Raw genomic sequence first — 13,790 nt, 5'->3', positions numbered from 1 at the left:
ATGGGAGGTGTGTGAATACATAGTTTGAGTGTACAACTTTGTTAATGTATATTTGTTTGAAATTTGTACACAAATTGTGGAAAAAATGTTGTAAATGATAAGAGATTCAAATAAAATTATATCATAAAATCTTAAATATGTTTTCTGTTTATTCTAGCTGCCTTTATACAGATTTGACAAGCATTTTGAGAGTATTACATGGCAATACATAGTCCCCTATCAGTTCAACATTCCTTGTACTCGAACAAAACGCTAACTTGATCTTTAAGTTGTTATGGTGTAAGCTATAGAACAAATACCAAGTCATTATCTTTTTAAGCATAATGAAAAAAAATATGAAAAATTGAAAAAAAAAAAAGCAATAATAGGCAACTGTAAAGACTTCAACAATGAGAAAAATCCATACTGTATGGTCAGCTATAAAAGGATCCAAAGTGACCTCTAACATTTTACAAGGCCTCCCAAAGTGACCTCTAACATTTTACAAGGCCTCCCAAAGTGACCTCTAACATTTTACAAGGCCATGTCATTTGTGTTGGTGCATCTTGTGTAATGTACTGAGACTTTGAAAGCTTATTACACTAAATGTTTCATTATACAAACAGATAACATGAGGAGTATAAACATTATAATGAATGTTCACCAGGCACATTTTACAGTTTATTATGTCTAAAGACCTAGAGGTGAAGGTAAGACTGACCAATATTGTTGGTAGAGAAAGATGCCAGATTTCAAATATATGGTGTTTTAAATGAGAGGGTGTTTTGCAGCTACAATCTCATCAAATTTGAGGATATTTTTTTGTGCTGTATTAAAGAAAGGCTTTTGCAACCCACCTCACCTATCAGTGAATTTTTTATGTGTCTGGATTAGGCTTATTCCTTTACTGCAAAAAGATTAAGCATTCTGTTTTTTTTTCCTTTCCCTTCAATCTATGAACTTCCGTTTACAGTAGTATTGTTGATATTTATACTATTTATATGGTATTTCAAATGAAAAAGTGTTTTGAAGATACAACTTCACAGAAGGATGAAAGCCCTGCGAATAGAAGTAGCCAGAAACATCCTAAAGTTTTGAAAACCATTTATAATATGTTTACCCCTATTTTGCACATATGCTAAAGACGTCATACATTATCTTTCTACACAACTGACAAAAACCAATATCAATCAAGTAGTATGACATGTAAAATCATAACAAAAAAAGATATGGCATCATTTTAGAAAATTGTGATAAAAATAGTTACATGTATAAGGAAAAGCCAGTGAGATATCTATGAAAATGTGCATACTTCATAGCCATCTGTAAAAGCCTGAATGCCACTGATAATGATATGACATGAGAAGTTCCTTCCAACCAAACCACTATCAATGAACCCTGTTAATGTGTATTCATTCTTGTTATAATCATAAGTTTAGGTCTAACATAGTTTTATCCTTAATGATTCAAATTTGACTGATTTTTTTTTCTCTCTCACCACAAAGTCTAGATTATGCATTCTTCACATCTTAATTTGTCTATTACATCATCTATTTAAATTCATAAAACCATTATATTCCATTAAAACTGACAAAATATAAATTCACTGTCAATAACATTTGAATAATTCATTTCTTTCTATGCATAAAATGTACTTCATTTCCACAACGAACAGTCTCTCATACATATTTCATATGTATTAAAAATATTTTCTCATTTGAAAGACAAATTATTTTTAAATTTTCCCTACAAAGTAATTTTACTAAATCTCTATGGAGACAACTCCATTAAGTTTTAGAAAAATGTCTTCGTACAAAAAAAATAGACGTTATTTCTGTTCCCTGTAGTCTATTCAATATAAATTCTTCATATTTTGCACTTTCTGTATAAACATAATTATCATGTAACTCTCTCTTTTATATATATATATATATATATATATAAAAAAGATTTATTACATAGACAAATAAATAGATCAGGCCATTGAAACTAAATACTGTTTTTTATAATACGATAAGTTTTTGTACAAACTGTTGTTTTTTTTGTCTGCATTTTTTAATTATTTTATTTTCTTTTTAAGTAGTGAATATATTCAACATTAGAAAAAAAAGGAAATCATTTTCAGGGAAAATTTACCATATATTCCTTCTTTTTTTTTTTTTTTTTTACATTTTACTTACAGACATTATTGCAAGAATCACATGTTGATTGAATCTGAAATATATTTACTCATAATCCAATGCATTGCCAGGGGGGAAAGCAATAAAAATAACATGTCATCATCATTTGAATTATTTGATCAAATGTGTGACCGTTTACAGTACCACTGGAAATAATTAAATCACCTTTATTATAACAACTAGACTTAAAATAATCAGTAGTTACTACCCTTAAACATGTTAAATGGGACATTTTTGTTCAATACAGGTTAAATTCACCCTTTTTATTAGATAACCCCACAAAAGCCAGCTGGACGTTGTCTATAAATATATAAGTTTACGCAAGATAAATGTATTAGTTAAAAAAAAGCCAGCCAGACTTTTCTTAAAAATAAGTTGGTTCGTGTGGAGCACCTATGCAATAAATAGACCTTTGTCCAGTAGATTTAAATTTCAGAATAGACCAGAAAAGTGATCTTGCTTTTTGTCTTTGAATAGGTAAGTCTTTAACAAAACCAGGTACTGTTAGTGTCAAGCAGTGACCTACCTTTTGTCTTGTCAAACTGTTATATAACTTGAGCTGTGGGACTTCTGTACCTTTAGGAGGGGTCCACTTAGGCTGTGTCTTCTTTACTTTGGCTGTAAATATATGTATCGCATGTAGTGTCAAATAAATCCTTAACTTGTGTCCTTTCTTACATATGATGTTGGAAGAACTGTATGCATTATTCATAAAGATTAACTTACATAGATATAAGAAGATGTGGTATGAGTGCCAATGAGACAAATCTCCATCCATATCACAATTTATAAAAGTAAACCATTAAATACATGTATGTTTGGCTCCATTTCATTCTGTTGTTATGGAGTTGGGATGAACTGTAAAATTTGACAGACAAACAAATGAATAGTTTTCTTAGGTTTTAAGTTTTTTCAATTGAATTGTTGCACAATTTTCATACATGCCATATTGGAGACATTTTAAGACCACTATGTGGTATGGTTTTTTTTTCATTGTTGAAATCCATATGGTCATGATGGTTGTCTATAATTGCTTACATCCACTTGGTTGAAAAATTTGGTGGATAGTTAGTCACCTTGACAACCATACCACATCTCCTTATTTCTATTTTAAACTGAATAAACCAACAGAAATACATGGTGTTTACAGCATGTTCTAGAAACTACAAGCATTGATATTCAAAAACTATTAGAAGAAACATATTTTGGTTATTTGTATTGTATATATATTCTTTTATTCATGCTTCTTCATAATTTAAAGCATGTCTCAGGGGGCTAGGATTAATGTAAACTCTTCATACTTGTTTGATATTTTCGTGAAGTTTTACACATTTGCCCAGTATTGAGATTATGGTGGAAGTTTAATTCATACAATGCTACTGCCCTCATTTTTTCCTTATTTTACTTTTTTCTACTGCTATACAAATGAGATAAGTCTACCACTTAAAAAAAATTCTAGTCAGGTCATGTAAAAATTCACAATCAAAGAGAAGTGGACAGGATTACAACTCCAACAAGAAGATCATATCGTCTTCATTGTGAGACAGATATTACCATGATCATATTATATTTTACAGGAAGAGTTTCAACTTTACCATTTAGAATCATTGCTTAACCAGCTTCATTTTAAGCAACAACTATCTATTAAGGAAATCATGATATAAAATAACCTGGAATTAACTGATTAAAATAGTCCATCTGAAGGCTCTGCTGGAATGTTGCCACACAGAAATATAAAGTTCATAAAGGGAAAATTTAAATTTTACTCTTTCGTTGTAAAACTTTAATTCTCAATCAGCCCTCAACAAAATACATCATACTAATTTAGATTTTATCAAGTTTTTTTAAGTGCTAAAATTAATCTGTCAATTTCTGAAATAACATTGGTGATTTTAGTGTTTGTGTTTAAGTTTTGGAGATTTGAATGATTTGAATTTGGTCATATGATGTGAACACTTGTCCATCATTAAAGACCTTCTGGTGACATTCAGATATCCTTTTTACAACCACGTATTGTAATCTTGTTGCTGTTGATCCATTCAAACTTTTATTCAGATATGTTACATTTTGTACTCCTTCCATAGAACAGACAAGTGTATGCCTGTACAACGTCTGTTGCCTTGGATGAGTTTGTAATTTTCTTTTAATTTTGCTGCAACATAATAAAACACACCCCTGATGTTGGTGACTAAATTTAAGTACCTACACCTTATTCTAAGACAGGATTTTAAATATTTGTAATATTGCCATAGGATAGATTCATGCTGATTATTAGGTGCACTGCTTTCAAAAACTTTCTGTTTGAACCGGTCCTGATTTTCTTATTGCAGTATGTCCTTACAAGTTTCCCGTTCCTTGTCATGGTGTGACATCCAGGGTGTTCTTATCCCTTACTTAGTAATTCATTGCTTTTACATTTTGTATTTTTTATATATGGAGTGTTCGTTTGTTATATTGTATTGTACTTAGGGAAAGCTCAGATAGTAAGACCTGCCACAGTCAGGCTGGAAAACTGTGTAGGCAAATGCTCATGAACATTAAATCTGTACCGCTACAGTGTGTTATTTAGTAGTATGGATACCTCAGCATTGCAATATAACTTACTAGCCATCCTATATGTCTGTAGTATCTGTACTGTAGTAAATGATTTAAATAATCCAATAGTCAACTGAGATTCACTTATAAATTTTAGTCCACGCAATGCCATTCAATGGTACAAACTTTGTTAATCTGAAATATAAATAAAACTGAATTATCCATCTCTTATACCATGTATACATGTATTTCTAAATGTTCTCATAAAGTACTTTGACATATTATATATATCCATATTGACTCTTATATTTGAGATTCAGTAGGTCTTTAATATTTCCCAATTTAATAAGAGTAGTCGAAAATTGTGGTTTACCTCTAACATGTCTAAGGTTTTATAATATTTATGCTTACTTGGGAGCATTTCTATTTAGTACTCAAGTCAGTCAGACAGATAATATATGACATCGCTAGACAGTGTTGGGGGTACTTCAGTAAATCAAACTTAATGTTGTTGTTTTTTTTTTTTTTTTCTTGGCATTAAACTTATTGTCATGATTGTTGGTTGCTTTACATTTGAATATTTTCTATTTAAGTTGGGAGTTAAACCATGCTCTTTTATAGTGGACTATGATAGGTATTGTTCATTGCTGAAGACAGTATGGTCACCTATATTTATGCTGTGCTTGATACCAGTATTTATGCTTTGCATGATGTGCTAACTGTTTTATGTCTTGTGAGCTCTACAGAGCTTAATTATGTTGCATTGTTATATGTATACCAGACTTAAAATAAATCTTTTATGCTGTTATTTATGCTTTATCATGTATACTAAGTGAAATAAAAAAGTACTGACAGCAATATTCAGGAAGACAATAATAGAATAGCAGCACATTTCTAAAGAGGGTTTTTTTTTTTTTGTCAAAAGAAAGTCCATGTATAAATGTTTTATGGTAAAACATATAAAACATATTCATTTGTTTTGTTTAATTCAAAGGATCTTATATGTTTTAAATTTGAAGAGTACGTTGTCTCTTAGAAGTTAACCAGATAACCAATTAAAAGTTTGTTATAGTCACAAGAACGTCTTTGTAATCAAGAAGTCTGACACAACTAATGTACATGCTGCAGATGCAGGCTCTATACAATAGCATTAGCATACTGCTGTAGGGTTTTTCTACATGAGATCATATAACGCTTACATGTTTGCATTTTCAAATACCAATATTGCAGGTTTTAAGCATACTGTTGTTACCTTTCAAGAAATCATACGTGTAAAAAATCGAGAAATCGTCTGCTATGCAGCAACTTTAAAACTGTCACCAATGTTACAAACATAAGTGAAAATATATCACACCACTGAAAATGTCAATTTTAAATACCAAACTACTTACCTTTCATACCAGTCGAAGCTGTCTGTGTGTAAATAGATCACAAACGGAGCTTATATACCGGCAACGAAGCTGCCGAAACGTGATGAAATAGCGGAAGTCGAGTAGACAAACCTAACTGACTCGCCCCTAATTCTACAGCAGTTGAACTTACTATATGTAGAGAGCAGATGGTTATTTATATCAGTTATGATATAAGAATCTTTCAATATTTTCTAATAAAGTCCTTAACTAAACCAAACATATCTTTTTAATCTATAAATCATGAAAATATGGACAAATTAGAACCGGAAGCAGCATGTATGAACTACTTGTCTGCAGTATAGTGTTCATTCTAAAGCGGTGAAGGGTGGCATTGTTACTTGTTTTATAACATTTTGTAACAAAAATCTAAATATTCTAGAATAAAGATAATTTTGAAGAAAATTCCATTGTTAATAAGATTTTCATACACTAAATTTTTTCTGATGTCTTTGAATATATCAGCGGAAATAAGTGACATCAGACATTAAGCTTAAATCCTAGGCAATACGCTCAGTAACGCACTGGCTGTAAGTCTATTGCCTAAATGATATTAGGCATTACTCTTAAGTCTCAGGATTTAAAACTAAATCCTGAAAAATATGGCATGCCATTAATGTTAATGCCTAAAAGGAAAAGAGACGAAATTAAAAGAAATATTACCCAAAGTTAAAATACATTTTGTTCATAATTAGATAATAAGAACTAAAGTTGATGTTTTTTCTCAGTCACATTGTTTAGCATTTCTTAGCTGTATTATACTATTACTTAATTATTTATTATTCATTCCTTATTCTTATTAGCTTTGTATTTACCGATTTGATTGTATCATAGATCAAATTTATTCGTCCAGTGTATGTTCATTTGTGTTACTGACGTCTTTGTTGTGTTACACTGAGACTACTATAACACAGTATGTGTTATAGTAGACTCAGTGTTACACTATTGTTTCAGATGAGGGCGAACGTTTGGTACCATTAACACGTTTCAACCCGCTGCAATTGTTTGCACATTTCCTAAGTGTCTGATGTTCGGTAGTTGTCGTTTGTTGATTTGGTTCATAAGGGAGCTACCATTTGATTTTTATGGGGGGCTAGGATGAAATTTGAAAAAAATAGGCAGGACAGGAGTTTTGAGTAAAAAAAAAGGCAGGATGAGCAACTTGGTAAAAAAAAAAAGGCAGGATGACAATTTGTGTAAAAAAAGTCAGGATAACTAGTAAAAAAAAAGGCAGGACCGAATAGAGTAAAAAATAAAAAGGCAGGACAGAGATTACAACTAAAAAAAAAAGCAGGACAAAATTTTTCATCCTAGCCCCCCCCCCCATAAAAATCAAATGGTAGCTCCCTAAGTGAGTGTTTCTCATTTCTCCTTATTTTATATAAATTAGACCGTTGGTTTTCCCGTTTGAATGGTTTTACACTAGTAATTTTTTGGGGTCGTTTATGGCTTGCAGTTCGGTGTGAGCCAAGACTCCGTGCTGAAAACCGTACTTAAATTGACCTTTATATAAATTGTTTACTTTTATAAATTGTGACTTGGGTGGAGAGTTGTCTCATTGGCACTCATACCACATCTTCCTATATCTATAAAGTTTGAGTTTCGATCACATGAAATAAAATTACCTGTAAAAAGTAAAAGCACAAAAATACTGATCTCCGAGGAAAATTTAAAAAAAGGAAAGTTCAAACACATCAAACGAATAGATAACAACTGTCATATTCCTAACTTGTGTAGAAGCACTTTTTGACGTTAACCTTTACAGCGGATTCCATTGAGTGTGTAGCCAAAGGTAATATCTTTGGTTAGCTGTAGCTGAACAGTGAAGTCATTGTTAGGTTAGGTAAACTACCCTACTTTAAGAATAGACTAGTCCGACAGAAAACAAATTGACTCTGTCTGTTGGACTATGCTACTTCAAAAGGAGGGTAGTATACCTAACCTAACAATGACTTCATGGTTCAACTAACAAGCATGCTAACCAAAGATATTACCTTTCGCTACACACTCAATGGAATCCTCTGTAACTTCTAAGTTCTAGTAATATTTTTTGTTAGGTGATCCTGATACATGTACATCATAATGTAAATACAGTTTCCATTTTTACACAGGCAAAATTTGCTCACATGAATTTCACATCAAACTCACATGAAATTCACGTGAAAAAGTTCATGTGAATTGAGTTTCACATGAATCTCAGGTGAACTTTTTCACATGAATTTTACGTAAACTTTTTAGAAAAAAAAATGTTTTTTTTCATGATTTTAATTAAATTTGAAAATTTAAATCCTATTTAAATTACTTTATTTTTCAAATTCACGTGAATTTCACATAAAAAAGTTCATGTGATTTTCATGTGAAATTTCTGTCAGTTTCACATGAAACTCGCATGAACTGATTTTACGTAAGTTTCACGTATAAGCTCGTTTAAGGCGAAATTCACGTGAGATTGATATGAATGAAATTTGCCTGTGTACAATACAAATAATTATCATCTGGTTTCAAGAAATAAGCAGCCAATAATGTAGCGGTGGTGAGATGCATATACTACACGGACGTTCTCCAAAACGAAATAATTAATTATCAATTCTTCTACTGGCATCCAGGTCCTTACGGTCCACAGAGACTTCAGAGTCAAATTGTAAACAAGCATATCACCGCAACTACCCAGCTTAAAGCCTCTGTCAAACATTTGAAAGTCCCTAATATGTACGCTGGATACCTATAAAATTGCACAAACAACCATTTAAATTCCGTCTCATCTCTGAATATAGTAAGTGTTCCACTACCAGTGCTTCTAATCACCTCCCTTACTACTATCTAAGAACTTTTTATTAACTTTTATAATAAAGCTTATGAAAATAATGGTATTAATTATTATTGGAGTGTTACAGATTCTTAAAAGGTTTAAGATAAAATACGTGTTTTCATGGTCCTTTCAATTATGTTGACAGTTGAAGTTTTATTACCTTATACGCTATATTTTCCACACAATCTTACCAAGAAGAAGTTTTCATATTAAGTTAGATAATCTTTTGAAAAATCTTATTGCAGATTTATTTGCTGTAACTTGTTTAATAGCTTTTATAGCTGACTATGCGGTATGGGCTTTGCTCATTGTTGAAGGCCGTACGGTGACCTATAGTTGTTAATGTATGTGTCATTTTGGTATCTTGTGGACAGTTGTCTCATTGGCAATCATACCACATCTTCTTTTTTATAAAGCTTTTTTTCTGTACCAAAAAGGGAAAATATGCTAGATAAACAAAATTTAAGTCAAGAATCTGATGTTTAGAAGTTATTGTTTGTTGATGTGGTCAGGGGACCCGGGTGGGTCCACGTAAGGGCGTAATCGGGACGTACACCCCCCCTTTTTGCAAAAAAAAATATCGTCATTAGCTTAATATTGTATTGAATATGGCAATTTATCATATTCATTAATTAAACACATACTCTGATTTCTTTTTATACTGATTCCCCCATCTGATGGGTGACTGGGACCCAAAACGGTCAGTAAATCTATACATGAAATGATTGTTTTGTGCGACACTTCCCCAATGCCCATTCTACATCTACCCGGGGAATACTCACTATATATGTGATACCAGGGCGGGTATGTATACCAACACACGGGGTTGCATTTTTGAAATTGGGTTATTTTTTTTTTCTCTTGCATTTGAAGGGGTCAGATTTGACTATCTAGAACGGGGTATCATAAATACACTGTTACACTATTGTTTCATAATGGTGAATGTTTCGTACCGTTAAAACGCTTAAACCCGCTACGTGTGATAGCAAAACAAATTTCATGGTAAAGGGGTCTAAATACAGCACAAACAACATTTCTCCAAAAAAGACCAAACCTGCGAAAAGGTATATCTTTACAAAACGGGTATAAGTTCAAAAAAAGCTATCGTTAAAGATTTATTTTTCATTTGTCATGCCCATTTCATATAACCTTTTAACTGAATTTTCTGAGTCGTTTTTTATAAGGGTTGGACCGTTGTTTTTTCCGTTTGAATGGGTTTACACTATTGATTTTTGGGGCCTTTTATAGCTTGCTGTTCTGTGTGACCCAAGGCTCCATGTTGAAGATCAAACTTTGACCTAAAATGGTTTACTTTAACAAATAGTAACTTGGATGTAGAGTTGTCTGACTGACACGCATACCAAATATACTCGTATCTATTAAAGTTACACTGACAATGAAACACATTCTTAAATACAACAAATTAGGATATCATTTGAGCTTGGAACCCTTTACAATGTTTATAATTGATGCATGCCTTCATTTTTCAACATTTTATTTATTTGTTAATTTTAAGGATGTAAGTAGGGGCGGATCCAGGATTTTAGAAAGGGGGCGAGGCGAAAAAATGTTGGGACCTTTTGGGGGGCTAAAAGACATAAAATAAGTGTAAAATGCACATTTTAAACGGTTCCTTATTTGAGCATGTATATTTTATAGTTGCTGTAAAGTGTAAGGGTTGGACATTTTTGATGCTGTATTCTCCCTATTAATTGTCTATCATAAAATGATAGTATGGATCCAAAGCTATGTACTGCTATATTACATGTGGGACTTGTCAGTAAAAAATAGACATGGAAAATTCTCGTTTGTTGTATGTTAAGTTAGAATAGCCTCACAGATATCTTTTTGTAAACCAGATATACGCCGGGCTATTCAATGAAATTTACGATACGACCGACACGATTTAAGAAAGACAAACAAGTACTTTCTATCCAAATGTTTGGTTGCTATGTTTCACCCAACTAAATTAAGGGAAGTGAGGGGTTCCAAATTAACCAAAGGCTATGAATGAGTCTAAAATGACAGAGTTTATGAATGACGGTCGACAAATAGAGACATAAAGGCCACACCCAGCAGCCGGTTGCAGTTTGGTCTTGAAAAAAGTATTAAATATAACAGTTCGCAACTTCGGCGAAACAGACATTCCAGACACACATGCAAACCTCCGCCCCCCAAAAATCATGACGCCCGTTTTTTTATTCATGATTTTTAATGCTAAATAATTCTGTTGGAAATTTTGGTTTCTAATAGCAAAAAGGTGGACAAGATTATTGTTTTCAATCCAGATACGGCCAGAATTTTTGTTTTCAAAAGGCAAAAACCTGGGTCAGATTTTTTCTTTCAAATATATATCTCGCACTGCCTTCTCAAACAAATGGTTCGTTCCTTAGACTTTAAATCTATCTAGAGCTTATACTGACTGGGGATCATCATTCAGCTATGTTATTTCTAGTTAAAATAGGCTGGGGCGTTTGGGGTTACACATGTTTTCGTAGATAAATAATATTGCTGTGGAACTTTTTATCATGAAAGTGTAATAGAGTATAACTTTCTGTCTCGTGGAATTGTGAAATAGAAGTCAATACGTTCTTGCTCAATCCTGTTTCGCTTTGACTGAAGATGTCATGATTGTCATCCCCAGTCTATCCATGTGTAACTGTAATTTGAATTTCAAAATGACTGAGCGACGTTTTTAAGGCGAACTGGTCAACTCCACCATAGCGAATCACATGAGTTTTCAGTGACATAATCAGTAAATAACAGCAAAACATATCATTATAAATAAAGAATTGTCGCATAAAAAATAAATACACGGGAAATGGCAAAGTTCTCGAAGTCTTGTCTGATTAATCAGTTTACAAAAACAAAAAGGTCCAAGCAAAAAGGGGGGCGTACGCCCTCTACGCCCCCCTCTGGATCCGCCACTGGTAAGGACTTCAATAACACTTGTGAACCGTATTTGTGTTTTAGACATTAGGTGACACATCAGTACAAATGAAGGTAGGAATTTTGTATGTTTCCTGATTGTGATGACAAATGTAGATCATGTAATATTTTAACGAGGAATCATCCTTTTTTTATTTTCAGTTTAAAATCAATAAATACATTTGAGTTGCAACTAATTTTATTTCACAGCCAATATTTCGGTCCGACCTGGCCCGGGAACAGTATCATGAAAAGATAAAGATAAAGATAAAGTATATGTTCCTGGTCCGACTTTTAAAATCAAATAATTCTTTTTCGATTATGTCAGGGAAATGTTCTTATAAAATATTCTAAACATATCTAAACTTAAATCAAAATCCTATTTGTTATGCCCCACTTAGGGGCATTATGTTTTTCTCAATCTAATTAAAATATTGATCTCTGATTACGTTATACTGCATATTCTAAATCAGTCACCGATTGCCTTGTTACACGTTTCACTGTTTATTGTTTCTTAGAATGAATAACCATGCAGCATTGCTGAACACAGGTGCAACATGTCCACTAAATGTCAAATCACGAAGGTTGCATAAATACGGATTTAAATGAGGATTAATCAATCAATCAATCAATATATTCAATCAATCAATACATAAATCCATTAATCAATGTATAAAAAAATTAAAATAAATAGACAAACAAATATGTAACAAGAGGCTCTCAAGAGCCTGAATCGCTCACCTGGTAAACAATGCCTTATTGAACATATTGCCAGGCAAACATGTTATCGTCTGAAGATTTCAGGGCTGATAGATCTTGACCTAATGAACATTTTTACCCCATGTCAGATTTGCTCTAAATGCTTTCGTTTTTGAGATATAAGCCAAAAACTGCATTTGACCCCTATGTTCTATTTAAAGTAAGGGCGGCCATGTTTTTTGACGGATCTAAAATCGAAGCACACACTTTGTGCAGGATAATCTAAGGAACTATCATGCTAAGTTTCATCCAAATCCATTCAGTAGTTTCAGAGGAGAAGATTTTTTAAAGTTAGCAAATATGATGAACAAATTGTGAAAAATTGTCATTAAAGGACATTTACCCCTTAAGGGGTCAATTGACAATTTTGGTCATATAAACCTATTTGTAGATCTTACTTTGCTTATCATTTTTGCTGTATACAGTTTATCTTTATCTATAATGATATTCAAGATAATGACCAAAAACTGCAAAATTTCCTTAAAATTACCAATTAAGTGGCAGCAACCCAACAATGGTTTGTTTGATTCATCTGAAAATTTCAGGGCTGATAGATCTTGACCTAATGAACTTTTTACCCATGTCAGATTTGCTCTAAATGCTTTCGTTTTTGAGATATAAGCCAAAAACTGCATTTGACCCCTATGTTCTATTTAAAGTAAGGGCGGCCATGTTTTTTGACGGATCTAAAATCGAAGCACACACTTTGTGCAGGATAATCTAAGGAACTATCATGCTAAGTTTCATCCAAATCCATTCAGTAGTTTCAGAGGAGAAGATTTTTTAAAGTTAGCAAATATGATGAACAAATTGTGAAAAATTGTCATTAAAGGACATTTACCCCTTAAGGGGTCAATTGACAATTTTGGTCATATTAACCTATTTGTAGATCTTACTTAGCTGATCATTTTTGTTGTTTACAGTTTATCTTCATCTATAATAATATTCAAGATAATGACCAAAAACTGCAAAATTTCCTTAAAATTACCAATTAAGTGGTAGCAACCCAACAATGGTTTGTTTGATTCATCTGAAAATTTCAGGGCTGATAGATCTTGACCTAATGAACATTTTTACCCCATGTCAGATTTGCTCTAAATGCTTCCGTTTTTGAGATATAAGCCAAAAACTGCATTTGACCCCTATGTTCTATTTTAAGTAACGGCGGCCATGTTTTTTGACGGATCAAAA

At 32.4% G+C, this 13,790-nt stretch overlaps 1 protein-coding gene across 1 annotated transcript in view; it reads right to left on the bottom strand.

The window, feature by feature from the left end:
* Positions 1-6,403, bottom strand: part of LOC143082286 (cysteine--tRNA ligase, cytoplasmic-like) — a 193,836-nt gene extending 187,433 nt beyond the window's left edge. Inside the window, exons 1-3 of the mRNA XM_076257906.1 lie at positions 6,086-6,403; positions 4,764-4,889; positions 2,686-2,777 (exon numbers count right to left, since the gene is read on the bottom strand). Coding sequence (XP_076114021.1) covers positions 2,686-2,777; positions 4,764-4,866 — 195 coding nt within the window. The 5' untranslated portion in view covers positions 4,867-4,889; positions 6,086-6,403. The remainder of the gene's footprint in view (positions 1-2,685; positions 2,778-4,763; positions 4,890-6,085) is intronic.
* Positions 6,404-13,790: the final 7,387 nt, after the last annotated feature.

This window comes from Mytilus galloprovincialis, chromosome 7, assembly GCF_965363235.1.
Source record: "Mytilus galloprovincialis chromosome 7, xbMytGall1.hap1.1, whole genome shotgun sequence".
Lineage (NCBI taxonomy): Eukaryota > Metazoa > Mollusca > Bivalvia > Mytilida > Mytilidae > Mytilus > Mytilus galloprovincialis.
This window is presented reverse-complemented; position numbering and strand designations above follow the sequence as displayed.